At 36.3% G+C, this 19811-nt stretch overlaps 1 protein-coding gene across 2 annotated transcripts in view; it reads left to right on the top strand.

The window, feature by feature from the left end:
• LOC143040575 (ergosterol biosynthetic protein 28 homolog) overlaps positions 1–18362 on the top strand; it is a 624496-nt gene extending 606134 nt beyond the window's left edge. The window contains exons 1-2 of one of the 2 annotated variants that reach the window (XM_076211692.1): positions 12005–13307; positions 15269–18362. In XM_076211692.1, coding sequence (XP_076067807.1) covers positions 15430–16428 — 999 coding nt within the window. In that variant the 5' untranslated portion in view covers positions 12005–13307; positions 15269–15429 and the 3' untranslated portion in view covers positions 16429–18362. Of the gene's footprint in view, positions 1–12004; positions 13308–15268 lie in introns of those variants that run through there. The other variant, XM_076211783.1, reaches the window with a different exon arrangement.
• Positions 18363–19811: the final 1449 nt, after the last annotated feature.

Genomic DNA, 19811 nt, shown 5'->3' on the forward strand with positions numbered 1-19811 from the left:
AAACAAGAAAAAGAATATGTAAAATGCTGGTACAACAAAAGCTGTAGGGAGTTAAAAGACAATAGAGACAAAGCCTGGACCAGATGGAAAAAAGACAGAAGACCTGAAAAATGGAAAATATATACCTGCTATAGAAATGAATATGTACAAATGTGCAGAGAAGAAAAGAGAAAATATGAAAAAGATATCATAGAAAAGTGTAAAGATCAACCGAAACTATTCTACAGATTTGTAAACAATAAACTGAAAAACAAACAAGACTTGGAGAAATTAAGACAGGAGGGAGTTGAATACACTGAGGAAATGGAAATGGCGGAAATTATGAACAAACATTTTAAATCAGTGTTTACAAGGGAGAACATACAACCTGAAGAGAAAGAATGGAAAGAGAAAGTCCCCCCTATGGAAGAAATAGAAGTAACAAAGAATGAAATATTAACACACTTGAGTAATCTTGATGTCAGAAAATCGCATGGACCAGATGAAATAGCAAACTGGATACTAAAAGAATGCAGGAATGAACTGGCAGACAAAATACATAGCATACTAAATAGTTCCTTGAAAGAAGGAAAAGTTCCAGAAGATTGGAAAAAAGCAAACATAGTACCTATATACAAAGGAGGAAATAAAGAAGACCCTACCAACTATAGACCAGTCTCTCTAACAAGTACAATAGCAAAAATTTGTGAAAGAATTATCAAAAGCAGATGGGTAAAATATTTAGAAATAAACAAAGTGTTAAATCCAAGGCAATTTGGATTCAGACAAGGACGATCATGCATCACCAATTTAATATGTTTCTATTCAAGACTAATAGATATAATACAGGAAAGAGATGGATGGGCGGACTGTGCATTTTTAGATCTAAAGAAAGCTTTTGACAAAGTACCACATAAGAAGTTGCTTAAGAAATTAGAAACTGAAGGAGGAATACAGGGCAAACTACTAAATTGGATGGAGGACTTTTTGCAAGAAAGAAAAATGAGAGTAGTGATAAGAAACCAGCACTCAAAATGGGATGAAGTAATAAGCGGTGTTCCGCAGGGAACAGTTCTGGCCCCAATAATGTTTGCTATATATATTAATGATATGGATGAAGGAATAGAAAGCTATATGAGCTTCTTTGCAGATGATGCAAAACTACTGAAAAGAGTGAAACGATTTGTATTCTTTCAAGTTTTTTTATACATTTTTTTGTACTTGGTGACCATATCGTTGCTGCATATTCCAATCTTGGTCTTATCAGGGTGATTAGGATTTTCTTCACCATTTCTTCATCCAGGTATGTAAATGCAACTTTGATTGTTCTTATTAGATTATAAGTCTCTCCAAAAATCTTATTTATATGTTTCTCAGGTGACATATTATTCATAACAATGACTCCCAGGTCCTTCTCGTTTTCTACTTTTTTTATTCCTTCTTCTCCCAATTTATATGCTCCTGTTATTCTGTTTTTTGCTTTTTCCAAATTCCATTATACTACACTTTTTTGTATTGAACTCCATCTCATGAGCCGTCTCCACCCTTTACTGTCATTTCTTCCCAGCAGATTTCTTTGCAATTAAAGTCGCCCATCATAACTATTTTTCCTCCCTCTTCCATTATCTTGTTTAATGTTATCTTTGTGTCCTCTAACATACTTTTATGTTCACTCTCTTCCCATGAGGCTGTTTTCAGGGGCACATAATTTATCACAAACTTTCTGCTCTTCTTATCTCTGTCTTCTACTTCCATCATTATCATCTCTACTGTATTCTTTCCATATGTGACACACTTCACGTTTATATCCTTCTTAGTTAGGAACATAACTCCACCCCCTTCCTTTTTCACTCTGTTTCTAATCCAATAATTATATGCATCATGTCCTACATTGTTGGGTGGTAGTGGACCTTTTAATTTTGTTTCTACAATTCCCATTATGTCTGGTTCTTTTTCTTTCAAATAATCATTCAGCTCATTCAATCTTGTTATTAATCCATCTATATTTGTGTAAGACACTCTTAGTTTTCTGCCACTTCCATTGTGTTCTCTGTTTCCCTTTTGTTTTTCTCTTGTATGTCGACTTTCTTTAGTTTCATATTCACTACTCTCCAATAGAATCTCTCTTTTTCTGACTCCGTTCTTATCTCGTTTTTTTCCTTTGCTTCAAGTCTTTTCTGTTTTTCTTCCTCTCTTTCCTCTTTATTCATTTCCCTTTTTATCCATACCTTTTTATATTGTTCACTTGTTGCTAGTTTCCCTGTTTTGGATAAGATATTCTCAGCCGTAGTTTGTGACCTGAATTTAATCTTAATTGGTCTGGTCTTGTCTGTACTATATTTCCCTAGCCTGAATTTCTCTTCGATTTGTTTCATTATTTCTGGTTCATCTTCCTGAACTAATTCTAGTAAATTTCTTACTTTTTCATTTTCCTCTTTGATTCTTGTGGTTCTATCTGGGTTATGTTTCTCTTCCATTCCTAATATAATTATACATTTCTTTCTGTCTGCTAAGTCTCTTACTATATTCTCCTTCTGTCTCATCACTTTAATAACTGAGTTTTCAGTTTGTTCATTCATTTGCTGTCTGATTATGTCAGTGAATGCAACTTTGCTATTTTCTTGAATTTTTTTCCAACCCTCCTTGTTCTCCTTATTATTCTCCTTTAAGACTTTATTCTCATCTTTTACTTCTTTTAACTGTTTTTTTAATTCTTCAATTTCCTTAGTTAAGTTTTTGTTCACCTTCTCTAGTTCTTCCAATTTTTCAACTCTCCGTATAATGTTGTTAACATGACCGAACCTACGCTCCAAGTCCTCGATCATCTTATCGACCTTCTCTTCTAGTCTTGTCAGTCGGGGAGGGGGGGGGGTTGTGTCCCCCCCCACCCTCTTTAAATCCCTGGAAAATATTCTCATCACTTTCTACTGTATTGCTCTTATCTATACTTCTAATCTTTACATTTTTATTAGACATTTCATCGTCACTCAGCTGGTCGGGGGGTCGTTTGTTTACCTTTCGCCTGTCTGCCTGGGCCAAGTCCTCTCCTTCCTCATTTCCTTCCATTTCCCTCAGCAATCCCTCCCCTTCTCCTCTTTCCCTACTTTCCCACTACCCCACGAGCAATTTCCCCCCACCCTGTAAATACAATAGGCACTTCTCTTTGCGTTGGGATCCACGAAACTTCAATTTTCTTCAGAACGTCTTCTAAGCCGTCCGTTCGTTGAAGTGTGTGTGTATTTACCTAGTTGTATTTTACGGGAAGGGGAGCTATGCTCGTGGGGTCCCGTCTTCATATCTCATTTTATCTAAACTATTTTTAAATTCATGTATTGTTTTTGCACACACCACTTTCTCATCTAACTTGTTCCAACTGTCTATTACTCTGTGAGGAAAGCTGTTCTTTTTCAAATCTCTTCTATAGCTGTCTTTTTTTATTTTCTTTCCGTGTCCTCTAGTATTTCTGTCATCCCATTTTATCAGATTCTCTCTGTCAGTAATTTCTATGCCTTTCATGATTCTGTAAATAGCTATCAAATCTCCTCTCTCTCTTCTTTGCTCTAGTGTCTGTAGTTCAAGTTTTTCTAGTCTCTCTTCATATGATAGTTTTGAGAGTGTTGGTGCCAGTTTTGTAATTGCTCTTTGTATTCTTTCAAGTTTTTTTATACATTTTTTTGTACTTGGTGACCATATCGTTGCTGCATATTCCAATCTTGGTCTTATCAGGGTGATTAGGATTTTCTTCACCATTTCTTCATCCAGGTATGTAAATGCAACTTTGATTGTTCTTATTGAATTATAAGTTTCTCCAAAAATCTTATTTATATGTTTCTCAGGTGACATATTATTCATAACAATGACTCCCAGGTACTTCTCATTTTCTACTTTTTTTATTCCTTCTTCTCCCAATTTATATGCTCCTGTTATTCTGTTTTTGCTTTTTCCAAATTCCATTATACTACACTTTTTTGTATTGAACTCCATCTCCCATTTCCTACTCCATTCTTGTACTTTATTTAGATCTCTCTGTAGTGATTCACAATCTTCTTCAGTTTTCACTCTTTTCAGTAGTTTTGCATCATCTGCAAAGAAGCTCATATAGCTTTCAATTCCTTCATCCATATCATTAATATATATAGCAAACATTATTGGGGCCAGAACTGTTCCCTGCGGAACACCGCTTATTATTTCATCCCATTTTGAGTGCTGGTTTCTTATCACTACTCTCATTTTTCTTTCTTGCAAAAAGTCTTCCATCCAATTTAGTAGTTTGCCCTGTATTCCTCCTTCAGTTTCTAATTTCTTAAGCAACTTCTTATGTGGTACTTTGTCAAAAGCTTTCTTTAGGTCTAAAAATGCACAGTCCGCCCATCCATCTCTTTCTTGTATTATATCTATTAGCCTTGAATAGAAACATATTAAATTGGTGACGCATGATCGTCCTTGTCTGAATCCAAATTGCCTTGGATTTAACACTTTGTTTTTTTTCTAAATATTTTACCCATCTACTTTTGATAATTCTTTCACAAATTTTTGCTATTGTACTTGTTAGAGAGACTGGTCTATAGTTGGTAGGTTCTTCTTTATTTCCTCCTTTATATATAGGTACTATATTTGCTTTTTTCCAATCTTCTGGAACTTTTCCTTCTTTCAAGGAACTATTTAGTATGCTATGTATTATGTATTCCATTTCATACAAGAATTCTTTCAGTATCAAGTTAGCTATTTCATATCGTCCATTCCAATTTCTGACATCAAGATTACTCAAGTGTGTTAATATTTCATTCTCTGTTACTTCTATTTCTTCCATAGGGGGGACTTTCTCTTTCCATTCGTTCTCTTCAGGTTGTATGTTCTCCCTTGTAAACACTGATTTAAAATGTTTGTTCATAATTTCCGCCATTTCCATTTCCTCAGTGTATTCAACTCCCTCCTGTCTTAATTTCTCCAAGTCTTGTTTGTTTTTCAGTTTATTGTTTACAAATCTGTAGAATAGTTTTGGTTGATCTTTACACTTTTCTATGATATCTTTTTCATATTTTCTCTTTTCCTCTCTGGAAGGGGAGCTATGCTCGTGGGGTCCCGTCTTCATATCTCATTTTATCTAAACTATTTTTAAATTCATGTATTGTTTTTGCACACACCACTTTCTCATCTAACTTGTTCCAACTGTCTATTACTCTGTGAGGAAAGCTGTTCTTTTTTCAAATCTCTTCTATAGCTGTCTTTTTTTTATTTTCTTTCCGTGTCCTCTTGTATTTCTGTCATCCCATTTTATCAGATTCTCTCTATCAGTAATTTCTATGCCTTTCATGATTCTGTAAATAGCTATCAAATCTCCTCTCTTCTTTGCTCTAGTGTCTGTAGTTCAAGTTTTTCTAGTCTCTCTTCATATGATAGTTTTGAGAGTGTTGGTGCCAATTTTGTAATTGCTCTTTGTATTCTTTCAAGTTTTTTCATACATTTTTTTGTACTTGGTTACCATATCGTTGCTGCATATTCCAATCTTGGTCTTATCAGGGTGATTAGGATTTTCTTCACCATTTCTTCATCCAGGTATGTAAATGCAACTTTGATTGTTCTTATTGAATTATAAGTTTCTCCAAAAATCTTATTTATATGTTTCTCAGGTGACATATTATTCATAAAAATGTATAAAAAAACTTGAAAGAATACAAAGAGCAATTACAAAATTGGCACCAACACTCTCAAAACTATCATATGAAGAGAGACTAGAAAAACTTGAACTACAGACACTAGAGCAAAGAAGAGAGAGAGAGGAGATTTGATAGCTATTTACAGAATCATGAAAGGCATGGAAATTACTGATAGAGAGAATCTGATAAAATGGGATGACAGAAATACAAGAGGACACGGAAAGAAAATAAAAAAAGACAGCTATAGAAGAGATTTGAAAAAGAACAGCTTTCCTCACAGAGTAATAGACAGTTGGAACAAGTTAGATGAGAAAGTGGTGTGTGCAAAAACAATACATGAATTTAAAAATAGTTTAGATAAAATGAGATATGAAGACGGGTCACCACGAGCATAGCTCCCCTTCCCGTAAAATACAACTAGGTAAATACAACTAGGTAAATACACCTATCCTTTGCCCCCAACACATTTGCTCGTTGCCCTCGCCTTCTCCTTAGTGATATTCCTCTCCTCCCGTTGCCCCCCAACAATTATTTCCTTGGTTCCCTCTGCCTCCTCCGCCATACTCCCAACTTTAATATATCTATGATGCCCCAGCCTGATTTCCTCCTCTCTCCTTTAAAGCCTACCCTTTCTTTCCTGATCTCCCCACTTCCATCTCCTCTTCTGCCATTGTATCACTTCCATCCTTTCCCCTTCACCCCCTCCTCTGCCCCCTACCTCTTAACCTCCCACCTTCCCCTGCCTCTTAACCTCCACCTCCCCTCCCGTAGTTGTTTTTTCCTTACCCATCTTCTGTTACTCCCCAGCTACTCTGACAACAGTTTTACCTTCAAATTGTTTCATCTTCTCTTTTCCCACATCTTCCTCCTCACTGTCATCCTTATCCTTCTCATCCTCCTGGGGGGCTACAGATAAGGGTGGAGGGGGGGAGTTTCAAGACAAAGGTAAATGTGAGGGAGGGATGTAAAGGGGGCGGCAACGTGACTGTGATACGTGTTATGTGATACCATTGTACAGAAGGTTAGGGCACCACAAGGGATGAGAGGAAGGGAGGGAGAACAGGAAATAGAGAGAAATAGGAGAAATGTGATAGCTATGGGGAGAAGAGAATAATGGAGAGGCAAAAAAGGGGAAACAGGGAAAGTTTGGAGAGAAGAGTGAATGAAGATAGGATGGAGAGTGAAGGGCGAAAGGGTGCGAAGCATGGTTTGGAGATGTGAGAACGGAGGGAGACTGAAGGGAGAGCCCAGCTAATAGCAGGAATACACCTTATATCATAAAGAGGAAGAGGAGTGGAACGGGGCATCATTTGGTCGATGAATAGACTGACTGCAAAGTCGTAAAAGTGATAATGATAGTCATGATTAAAGTGATATTGATAATAATGGAAGGGTAATAATCTTGATAATTTTATTGATGATAGTGATAATACATACCAAGGGCTTTTTCCCCCTTGCAAAGGAGGTTGCCAAAGTCAAAGGCATAAATCCACTTTATGTACGGATTTATAATAATGATAATAATAGGGAAATGGTAATAATAATCATAGAAAATTAATAAAATAATGGCAATAATAGTGATACTAAGATATATGATAGGTCACAATAATGAAGGGATCAAAAGAGAAGAGGTAAGAAAACTGAGAGGTAGAAGGAAAAAGGAAGCAGAGAGGCTGCTTGTGAGAGTGGAAGAAGAGTTGTGAGGTCTGATGTCTTTGTCGCTGTTGTCCAAAGTGTTCCCAGAGAGATCTGTAGGAGGTACTGGGGATATTGCCAGCTGCTATTGGGCTGCAGTTTTCCATTCACTGAAACTTGAGGCAACAATAACACTGGTCAACAACCAAAATGCTTCTGAGACCAGAAGAGCAAATTCCAACTAATTTTAGGTCACTGATAATGAATATCATGGTTAAAATTGTTTGTTAGTTCTACTTTTCAAAATACACCTATGTGTGACAACAGGCTCAACAGGCTTGTGGCAGTGTGTTTCTTACCACATCTGAGTCAGATGAGGAAAGTGGTGATGAGGAAGCAGAGAAGAATGACTAGTGGATTACAGAGTGACCCAAATTTTGATGAAGGACACTCCTCTAGGCCACATCTCATAGCAAAAGGAAACTCCATAACCTTGTCAGGGATCTATAACTACCCAAGAATAAAGTACAGCTGCTAGGCTCTCATTTTCAACAGTGGAATCTCCTAGCAGCTGATATGAAATTTTCAAATTTTTGTGACTCTCAGCAGCAGTTCAACAATTTCTTCAAAATGGAAGGTGATTTAGTGGCCTGCAACAATATTAATGGTCTGATGGAACCACTTGGCATTAGATACAAACTAAGACTCTGGAGGCTGTTCATAGGTTCATCAAAAACAAGTCTGAAAGGTGTCTTACTACATAACGGCAATAGTGAACCATCAGTTCCTGTAAGCTATGCACTACATGTAAAAGAAACTTATGAGAATATTAAGTATATGTTGCAATCCATAGAATATGATGAACATCAATAGCAGCTCTATGATGACTTAAAGATTGTTGCCCTTATGATGGTCTTGCACAGAGGATACACTAAGTACTGCTGCTTTCTGTGTGAATGGGACAGCTGTGCAAGAGGTTCCCACTATATCAGGAAAGACTGGCCACCTCATCAATCATTGGAGTCTGGGATAAAAAATGTTTAACATCCACCTCTCACTGAACCAAACAAAATTTTGCTGCCACCACTACACCTGGGGCTCATGAAACCTTTGTAAAAGATGTGGACAAATCTGGTCAGGGATTCAAGTATTTAACATCAAAATTCTCATCACTGAGTGACACTAAGATAAAAGGGAGTTTTCATTGGTCCCCAGATTTGAGAGCTTCTTAAAGATGATGACTTTGAATACCGTATATACTCGTTTATAGGTCGATCTCGTGTATAGGTCGACCCCCCATTTTTGGCAAAAAAATCTGGAATTTTCCATATACCTCATGTATAGGTCGAGTGGTTTGTTTTTGTTTTTGGTGCTGTGAGCATTCCACTGCCTTAATGCTTTGAAGTAGCATGGCTTGCCTGGTATAGCAATTGATTATTATGTTTTTTTTTTCACTTCATTAATTCCAATGTATTCTGGTTTATGTTTTTTCAAGTTCACTGATTTTAATATTTAATAAGTTTCACTGAAATTGCCATTTCAGCGGAGTGAAAAACTTGAACAGATTGCCAAGTACGGTAGATTACCAAGTACGGTATTCGGAATAAACTGGCTAGGCGTGTTTCGTTAGAAAAAAATTTAACCAACACTCAGAGTTAGTCTTGTAATCTCAACTGTGCGGATGATCAGGCTAATGATAATGTGGAGGAGAAAGATGATGTTCCTATGGCTGAGGTTGATTCGTATGACGATACTCGACACAGAAGTGAGTGGGAGGAGCTGTTTGGTGGTGAAGATGACGACATCAAGGAAAACGATTTTGGTGGATTTCAGTTAAAATATTTAGGATTATACCATGTGTCACTGTAACAGTAACAAGTTGGCAATACTGAACAGTTTGTTTTCGTGATGGTGAGATCCATGCATTGTTTTGGTAATGGTAACAATAACATATACCATGTAGAAAGCTAAATTTGGGTAAATTTTTAGTTTCGACCAAGGGCGCAACATAGCAATAAAAATTTATTATTAATTTTGTAGATTATAATGTATCAACGTAATATGCAATTTTGTGATCGGAAATAAAAAAACAAGAAAGATGCTAAAACATTTCGTAAGTAATGAAGTCGTGTCGGACGAATAGTACGTCATATTTGTTATGATACATGCCGACGACGAAGAAATGAGAAGTTGGCGGGCTTTTCAACCACTTAGCTTCCTGGCTATACAAAGTTCTTGCAGCTTGAAGGAATGCATGTATCTCCGCTCCATAACATTCCTTCAAGAAAATGTACCTGGCGAGGTACTGTCGGAAGCACCGAGGCCGTCAATTGACAGACAAGATGGCGTTCCGATCCTATGCTTGTGGCAAGGTATTTTTCATTTTCACTTCCGCCCACAAAATTGCATATTACGTTGATACATTTTAATTTATAAAATTAATGATTAATTTTCTATTGCTATATTGCGCCCATGGTCGAAACTAAACTATAAAAAAATAAATAAATTTGAGAATATCACAGCATTTCATTATTTTTTTTTTAAACAATTATGGGTACTGTAATAGTATACATGATATAATAAGCTCGCCTGTGTTAAGAAATTTAACAAACAGGTAAAACCACAGTATGGGGTTACCGTATCTAGAAGGAATTTTACATGTTTTAGTACGTACCGCGTATTTTATGTCCCCATTGTTTACTGGTGGTAACTAGTAGGTAAATATTTTGATTTCTGAACATAAAGAAAAGGTAAGAGTTCTTCCTAGCCTTTCTTGTCATGTCTGGATTTCAACCTAACAAGATTATTACTTGTGTATGGGTTGACCCATAGGTTTTGGCCTAAAAAAAATTCCTTAAGATTTCGACCTATAGACGAGTATATACGGTAAGCACTTCACAGGGAGGAGAAAGCTTCTTGGAAAGCATTCAAGTTAGTGGTGAAGGGATATTTCTGAAACAGAAGGGAAGGAAACTATGAAGAATTGGTAGAAAACCTCATCATAGCTTACAAGAATATGGGATGTAACATGTCACTTAAAATCCACTTTTTGGACTCACATTTAGACTTTTTCCAGTGAACAGTGGGGCAGTTAGTGACAAATATGGTAAAAGGTTTCACCAAGATATTACAGCTATTGAAAAGCAGTACCAAGAGAAATGGAACACAACAATGCTAGCAGACTATTGCTGGACATTGGCAAGAGATGATTCTTCAGCCTACTATAAGCATGAAGCAGAGTAGATATGAATTAGAGTTTAAAACATAATGACACAAACTATATGTTATAATAGGATAATCAAATATTACATGCTGTGTATCTTTAAACCTATTGAAAGTAAGCATTTTTCAAGGTAATATTTGGATTCAGTGTATGAAAATACATGAGAATTAACTAATCTCATTTAAGCACACAACTTTTAAAAAATCGTTGACCACTGTAATTATTATCATCATTATTATTGTTATCATTATTGTTGTTATTACTATCATCATTACTATTGTTATTATTATTATTATTATTTATATTATTATTGTTATTAATATTATTATTATTATTATTATCAGCATTATTATTATTATTATTACACAGGTCAACAAAGAATTTGTCCCAAGGAAAACAATAGCTGTATCTTATATGTTTTTACATACAGAATCCAAAAATAATGTCCAATTTTTTCCATCACCCACAGTTTTTGTGTTCTGCGGTATGTTACTTTATGTGTGTTACATGGGGTAATTTTCAGTCAAGCAGTTGGCAACACTGCGTGATAGTGTTATACGTTTGGCAGTACTGTGTTTGAAATGTTGGTGTGAGGTTGTGTTGTGCACATTTGTGTGGCAATTCACCTTCACAATACCAAGAAACTGTATAGACTACCCAGACAATTTTTGCTTTATTTACAGTGTATTGACATTGAAGTCACAAAGACAGTGTTTCATGCCATTGAATAATTTTTTTTTATTAACATTATTTTGGTTGCAAATGGGGTACCAGGATAAAAGCTGAGCCCCTCATGTATGTTGTGTAACCTGTGTCAGGCTTCTCACTACATGGGTGGAAGGTTCACGCCATATGCCTTTTGCCATCTCTATGGTTTGGAGAGAACCAAAAGATCATACTTCAGATTGCTACTTTTGCATTACAAATATAAAAGGTATAACATCAAAATGCAAGCATATTGTAAAATATCCTAATCTATCTGCTATGGGATCAGTACCTCACAGTCAAGACTTTCCTGTACCTGACCCTCCAAAACAAATGGAACTAAGTGATGATGAGTCAAGGGAGGGGGTTATGGAAAAAGAAACAGAAATCATGCATTTTCAGCCAATCTGTTCTTCAAGTGAACCACATTTATTGAGTTAGGGTGTTTTGAATTATTTTGTGCGGGATTTAAACTTGTCAAGAAAGCAATCTGAACTTCTTACTTCCATGTTAAAGGGCTAGAATCTTCTCCAGAAAGAATCCAAAGTTAGTTTTTATTGTAAGTGACTTTGTGATTTTTAACAGTTTTTCTAACTTGAAGATGGTGTGGTGTTTTGCAATGATGTATATTCTGTTAAGGAGGAACTTAACCATAAATATGGCAGGAATGAGTGGTGCTTGTTTATTGACTCTTCAAAAGTAAGCCTGAAAGCTGTTTTGCTCCACAATGGATACAAGTTTCCATCTGTTCCTCTGACCCATGCAGCTAACATGAAGGAAACATATGAGAGTATGAAGCTTACTTGGAATGCAGCTGGGTTACACAATGTTTTATTACTTTCTCTGTGAGTTGCACAGTGAGGATAAGAAAAATCATTATGAAAAGAATGTGTGGCCAAAATTGTCTTTGCCCCCAGGAGAGAAGTATGTTGTCAATACTCCTCTTGTTGATTCAGAGAAAATTTATTGACCTCCTTTGCATATTAAGCTAGTTGATGAAAAAAAAAATTAAAGGTATGGATAGAACTGGCAAGGGATTTACATATTTTAAGAATAAGTTTCCTAGAGTAAGTGACACAAAAATCAAAGAAGGTATTTTTGTTGGACCACAGATTAGGAAGCTGATGAGAGACCAGAATTTTGATCAAGAGCTAAAAGATCATGAAAAAGCTGCATGGCTGTCATTTAAGAAAGTTTGCACATTAGTTTTTGGGGAATCACAAAGTGAATAACTATTCTGAAATTGTAAAAGAAATAATGACATCCTATGTGGCCTTGGAATGCAATATGAGCCTAAAAATTCACTTCCTAAACTCTCACTTGGACTTTTTCCCTCCAAATCTTGGCACCATCATTGATGAGCACAATGAGAGATTTCACCAAGACATTCTGAACATGGAAACCCAGTATCAAGGGAAGTGGAACTCTTCAATGTTAGCTGCTTACTGTTGGACACTAAAAAAAGATCTCCCAGAAGCAAAATAGGGTACACTTGAAAATCATACACTTCTACATTTTAAAGGCGAGTTTCACTCAAATATCAGCCTCATGTATTAGTTATAATTGTTTAAAATCTAATATGCTATCACAGAAAAACTATGCCTGATAAAAAATTCTGAAAATAGATTTGAAATCAATAGAAAAAAATCTATCAATTTCACCACCATTTGCTTGTGGGACAGATATTTTAATTAATTTTGTTGACCAGTGTTATTAGCATTATTATAATTTGCATTATTACTGTTAATTGCTGTTATGATTTCTGCTGTTATTGTTGTTGTCATTATCATTGTTATTATTTTTTAATATTGTCATTATTATTATTTTGTGGTTGTTGTTATTATAGTTATCATTAGTACTTGTATTTTTCCTAAGACTCTTTTTGTGGGCCTCTTTAAATTTGTCATTATGTGGCTGTAGACAATATAATTTTGTTGAAGATATGTCGTGGTGAACCACGACAGAAAAAAAAAAAATTGTCGTATGTATATCAACAATTCAGATGCTACAGATTGCCACTCATATTCGGGATGAAGCGAGCGTTATTCCGCTACTCCTTGACTGTCAATCACACAAACCGAAGGATGAGGAGTTGTACTGGGCTACAGGTTAGTCGTCTGGTAGAACATGGGACTTGTGGGTATGTGGGTCCTAGTCCACTTTCCATTCTTGGTTGAAAGGAAACTCGACCGTCATTGGTTCGTTTATTCTTCTAACCTCATCCAAAAGCTTCCCAAACTGGGTAAGGGAGGGAATTGAGAACTTGCGTCCCATTCAGTCTCCTACAAGTTCCAAGACTAGTTTCTGAGACCCGACTCGTTCTGTTCTCCAATACTGGTTCCCTGTAAGTTTACAACTTATTCAGAAAAAATACCACATCAATGTGAAAATGGAGTAGGGTATCTGAAAGATTCGTGAGGCAGAAGAAATCCTTAAGACTAAAGCGAGGTAACATGAGGTTAATAGGCCTCTTCCTGTAATATAACATAGGATAGGCCTCTTCAGAAATCTTTAAATTACCCTACTTAAAGTTTACAAATGATTTTAGGTTAGGCTATACTAGGTTAGGTGAGGTGTAGGCTAACTCCCTATACAGCAGCCATTTCGTGACACCCTAATGCCTAAAAAAATATATATATAAATGAGAACTTTTGGCACATTTTTACTTTTCATAAACAGAGTACAGTATATAGTTATGAGAACCGAAAAGGGTTATCCAAATACGTAGCAACAACACAAGGCAAGGGGGGTTATTGCTATCATCCGTGTAACTTGCACTCCCCTTTTATGTCTCATTTCCTTTCTCTATATTGGACGTGGGATCTTTATGTAAATGTCAATGACTGGTTCTGACTTTAACTCTTACCTTTTAAAAGGGACAATTTGAAGAAATCATTAATATCTGTGTAAGGCCATCTGGCAATGTTTAAGTGACATCTCTCTCTCTCTCAGACCACGTGAGTGTGAGCAAAAACATCGAAAACGTTTTTGATCCCTTCTTTCCAATAGACAGTAGGAATATAAGTGACATAGTAACATTTTTACATGTGTTTGTTGACGAATACATTCCTTTTTTATGGATTTCATTATAATCAATGTTAATTATTACAATAGCAATTTAAAGATATTAGAGCTGGATGATGAATCAATTTCTAAGTACATCCAAAATATTAGAGGGATAGCTTTTCACCCTGACAGATAAAAGGTACTTTATCACTCAGGTCAAGAGTTCACTCTCTGGGAAGTTATTTTCAGTGTATATATTGGTAAATATCAACCTTAGAAGCTTTGGTTTCTCTGTCCCGATTAGGCAATAGATCTGAAGTTATATTTTCAGAAGCCATTTTTTAAGAAGTTTGGAGTTCTGCTTGTAAAGAATGTCAGCAAAATGATGTAATGGTGTGGAGTGTTGTCAGCCCAGGGGTGTATAGGGCAAAATGTTCAGCCAAGTAGATAATTCATAAACAATAGTAAAAGAGTAGGAAATATAGCAGAACCTAAGGGAGTACCTGAGGCCATAGACCTAGGGTAGATCATCTACAACAGCAGGTGTACCATTGGAAAGGAAATGTAGGATGAATTAGCAAAAAGGCAATAAATAATGTAAGATAATAGTTTGAAAGTGAAAGATATGAGACACGAGGGTGGGTCTTGTCAAAGTCCTCCATAGGGGTGACTTTAGAATTGGTCAGAAATGTTAGGTCATCAGTAGAACATCCTTCACAGACACCACCACTCTGAGGATCAGAAAGAAGTTACTGCTTTGGGACCATTTATTTAAGGATAGATTCAAAACTTTAGATGAAGAAAATATAAAGTTATAGGGCTCTAATTCAAGTATTAGGAGTGGTCACCCTTCCATGAGAGAGGTTGATTGTATATTAACATTTAGCATGAAAGTTAAGAGTGTGTTGGTAGAGACTGAACATTTTGCTTAAACAGTATGTCAGCTCAGAAGCTTAGTTCTTGAGAGCACTAGGGATACTCTATAAGGATCATATGCCTTCTTAGCATTAAGGCCAGACAGAACAGGAAAAAATGTGGTATTAATACCCTTCCTTTTCCACAGTGCTGACAACATTTGGGTTGGCTGTAGCTCCCTCATACTTGAAACCACCTGAAGTGGAAGCAGAGGAGGAGACCCATATGCTCCGGATGGGTCTACCCCGCCGGAAATGCTGGAACAAGAAGCGCACGTGATGGTCAGCATGGTTGAAGTGCATCGTCCTCATGCCTTCCAACTGCCTCTCACCACAGCAGACAACGACGACAATGCTAGAGAGGCAGGATGATGGGGGCGAATGTGGTATCAATAGCAGGGGAGCTTTTGGTGCTTGGCAAACAATGAGCAGGCCAAGAGGTCCCAGGAAGCAGCAACTTTTCTGGAGGAGGAGGTTGGACCACCAGTCCTCGAGGGTTACTCAAGAGGATGAAACCAGAGCACCCGAGGAGTCTAGGATGCAGATGTGGACTGCCACACCACCATCACTCCGCAAGGGTGAACCTTTAGACAAAAAAGATCCCTCCTACCTGTACCCTCCAGGGCCCTTGTTGTCCTACCCATACCCACACAGCCCACCTCCTCCCTACCGGCATCCAAAAAATAGAACCTATTTCCCACATCAGTATAAACTATTGAAGTCCTCTCCAGCATACCTTCACCACACACTGAATGATTTCCCTCCATATATGCATCACACTATGAACAAACCACCTCCCCCATATCCACACTCATCTCCCCACCAGTCATCAGACCTGTCCCAGATCCTTTCCATTCAATGTCCTTTCAAGAGTGCACCACCCTCCTATCCATCCCAAAATTCCTCTGATGAGCACCTCTACCCTCCAAAAACCCCACCACCTTCATACCCATGCATAACATCTTGCAAAGATACATTGTCATCAACAGTATCATCATCCTCAGCCTCATCACCAAGATCGTTATCACCTCCACCATCACCTTCACAGTCACTACTACCTCGAGTTGAGACACCACAAGAACTGCAGCTTTTCCAGCAAGACCCAACACATCTTCATAGCCAACAAGGTAACTTGTCACTTGGTACGGAAGTGGGAGAAGACACTACCCTCTCTATACCCAGTGAAGAAACAGATTCTTACTCTGACTTTAATATAATAGAACAGTCAGATGTACACATTCAAATCCCCCTAGAACCAGTTGCACCTAAAAGGTACACAGATATTGAGTTCAAGTTAAAAGTGAAATAGCAGAGGACAGAAACTAAACCAATACATGAAATGAACATCCATTCTACAAAGGAAATGGTATGTTTAAGTACCAAAAATATCAATGGAAAAGAAAGGCATGAATGTACTTAAAAAGTTATTTTGTAATCATTATTGTGGATAAAAAAGAGGTTTACAAGTATCAAAGTAACAGTGCTTTTTTTTTTCTAAGCAATAATCACATTTGAATTTTGAAATAAAAGTTAATATGAATCCCCTAATAGAAGTGGTTTTACATATTGATTTAGACTAGATCACAAGCAATAAGTAAATTTAAGCTTGCTTAACTCAACACAACCAGCACATTACGAGCATTCCCCATACATATGCAAATGTATATGTATATATACAGTATATATATATATATATATATATATATATATATATATATATATATGCACATTTCCTTTGACATTGTATCTGTTTAGCTAGTTACACGCAAGTGCAGAAATTTTAGCATATACTTACTCAACATTTGAGTTTACTGGTAGTATATAATAAGAACAGTTTCATGTCATTTGACATTAGTTACATCATTTTCTAAAGTGAATGACTTCAAGAGAAATTCTTTTCCAGCATAAATTTTGCTGTATGGAGAAAGTAATGAAAAGTGGTCTTTATATCAAATGTGTTTACTTGAATGATATCATACTGGTTTTTGAAATGATGTTTGGGTAATGTCATTTTGTCTGCTACAGTTCAGTGCTTGATAAAGAAATTATTTATTCTTGCTCTTCAAGTAACAGACGACCACTGTTGGTGGTGAAGAATACTGACCCAGATGTATCTCCTTCACTCCTTCAACACAGTGAATTAATGTATAGATTTTGTTTTAGCTGGTGACAGGTGATTTTATGCAGCTGAAGGGTGACTCCCAGCCCTCATGCCAGCCAGAGCATCAATCCTCACTTTCTGTAGTTACATACAGTTTCTTGTCCTTAGCCACATCAAAATATGTGGTGTAAATTACTGTCATGAAAAGTATAACCTTTTCAGTATATTAAAGTGCTGTACTGTACTTTGAAAATTTTCTTCTGACTCTTGCCGGACAATTATATCAATTTCAGGGACTGACCTCAGATGACAGTATGTCAATAAAAATAAAGAATACCATCTGTTCTGGTTCTGCCTTTCAGCAGAGAAAAATTGTCTGTGCATTAGCCTGAAGAAAATTAAAAAGTATATATCCCTGTCACTAATAAGGTAAACAGTCCTCGCCAACTGCATGGGTGCTGATGGTTCACGAACATTCAGGGGCCTTGACCACTTCCGATTCATGGTGATCCTTTGGAGTCATGTTGGATAGTTAAAGCAAGAACACTGATTTACTGTTATGTAGTATCTGGAGTGTATTTTGTGGATTGGTTATTTGTTGGGTGGTTAGATCAGAAACACTTGTGCCTACCTTTAATTTGCATTGTTTTCAATTTATTTTGTGGTTTAGCACAGCCAAAAATGTGTATTTAACTATTCAAATATGATACCCATTTTGATGTATACATTTGTTTTATTTGTTTTTTATTAGAAAACCTTAGTTCAAGTAAAATCAAAGAATATGATACGTGCATTTTTTCTATGTCAGTGAGCATTCAAATTTCACTGAATGGGAGTTTTAATGTATAAATCCCCTTTGCAAAATTTTAATGCTACCATATTCAACTTTGTATAAGATCATCTTTGAAAATCCTATTAATTTAATATAATAGCAATAATTACATACAACAGGTTAATCCTTCCCAAACTATAATTTGATCATTTTCAAGACAAGTTTGTTTATTTTCCACATATTCTTAAGAAGGCCTGCTTAAACCAGGTACGCATCTTGATGAGCCACTCTTGAAAGGGACTACAAGCTCCTGATCCAGCTTACTATTTGTAAGAATTAAGAAAATATATTGCTATTTGTAATAAGCAAGAGAATCCAATGCTCTCTAGCTTATTTATGCCTTTTTTTAATCTGATCAACAATTTTGTGAGTGAATTTGCACTTTCTCTGCAATACACCCACAAAATATGTATATATGATATAAAATCTCCTTACAGGAGAAATTAACACATTTGTTGATGATTATCATTACTGTAATGTGTACATATATACATATTTATAAATACATATGTATATATATATATCTACATATCTACATATATATATATATATATATATATATATATATATATGTATATATACCTTTTATATATATATCACAACTGACACCACAGTCGGAAGAAAGAGTTGAATAAGCGAATCTATATATTTCGATTGCTAACTGCAATCCTCTTCAGTAGTACAAAGTGGGAGGAGGATGCTATCTTAAATAGCAACCTCTTACAAAGGAAAAGGAACTAGGAAAGGAGTAAATATCACTACCCTCACTCTCTAGTGACCTGAGGATGACATGAGGTCGGGTCAGGGGGAGGGGGAGGATACCTGTTAACAATTTGTTTTGTAATGAATAATCCTGAAATTATGTCTGGGGTCCATTGACCCTTAGAAATATTCATAGTGGGCAGATAGTCTATTAAAGTGGATTCTACCATTTTCCTTCTGAACCCACAACCAGATTTGTAAATAAGTTCAGATTTGTCCCAGTCCATCCGGTGATTTAATTTATTCACGTGTTGGAACACGGCTGAACTCTCTTGACCATACCTGATTGACCTTTTATGCTCATTCAACCTTGTCCTTAGGTCTCTCCCCGTCTGACCGATGTATGTTAGATTACAATCTTTACACGGAAGGGAGTAAACCCTTAGGATATGATCTTTTATCAACCTCTGATGAACATTAACAACTTTTTATTAATAGTATTCGGGTAATTATGAATTAAATTTACCTTATCTTTGGGAAGAAATTTGGACAAATGGCTAATGGACTCTGAAAAGGGAATAACAAGGGGATTTTGTAACACGTTTGGCTTTGTGGAAGGGGGATTGAAAAAGCTGGTTCTGGCTTGGCTGAGGGCTTTATCCAGGAACCACTCAAGAAAAGGTAATTTTGTTAATTGGGCTCCAATGGAGATTAACTCATGTTCTAAAAATTGGGAGCTACAGATCCTGAAAGCTCAGAGAAAGATACCCGAAGCTACACTCCCTTTAATGTGATCTGGGTGATGACTAAAAAAGTGAAGATAACTTCCTGAATGGGTGTTCTTTCTAAAAACAGTAAAGGCAAGCCTATTCCCATTCCTCATGATTAAAGTGTCTAAAAAGGGAATTTTGCCATTGTTTTCCCATTCCACTTTGAAATTAATATTAGTTGCTAACTGATTAAGTTTTTCTAGAAAAGCATAAAAGGGACCCCAACTCTCATTCCAAAGGGTAAAAATATCATGAACATATCTGAACCACATCATACCTGAGGGTTT

Source organism: Oratosquilla oratoria, chromosome 1, assembly GCF_046742065.1.
Source record: "Oratosquilla oratoria isolate Oo_2021 chromosome 1, ASM4674206v1, whole genome shotgun sequence".
Classification (NCBI taxonomy): Eukaryota; Metazoa; Arthropoda; class Malacostraca; order Stomatopoda; family Squillidae; genus Oratosquilla; species Oratosquilla oratoria.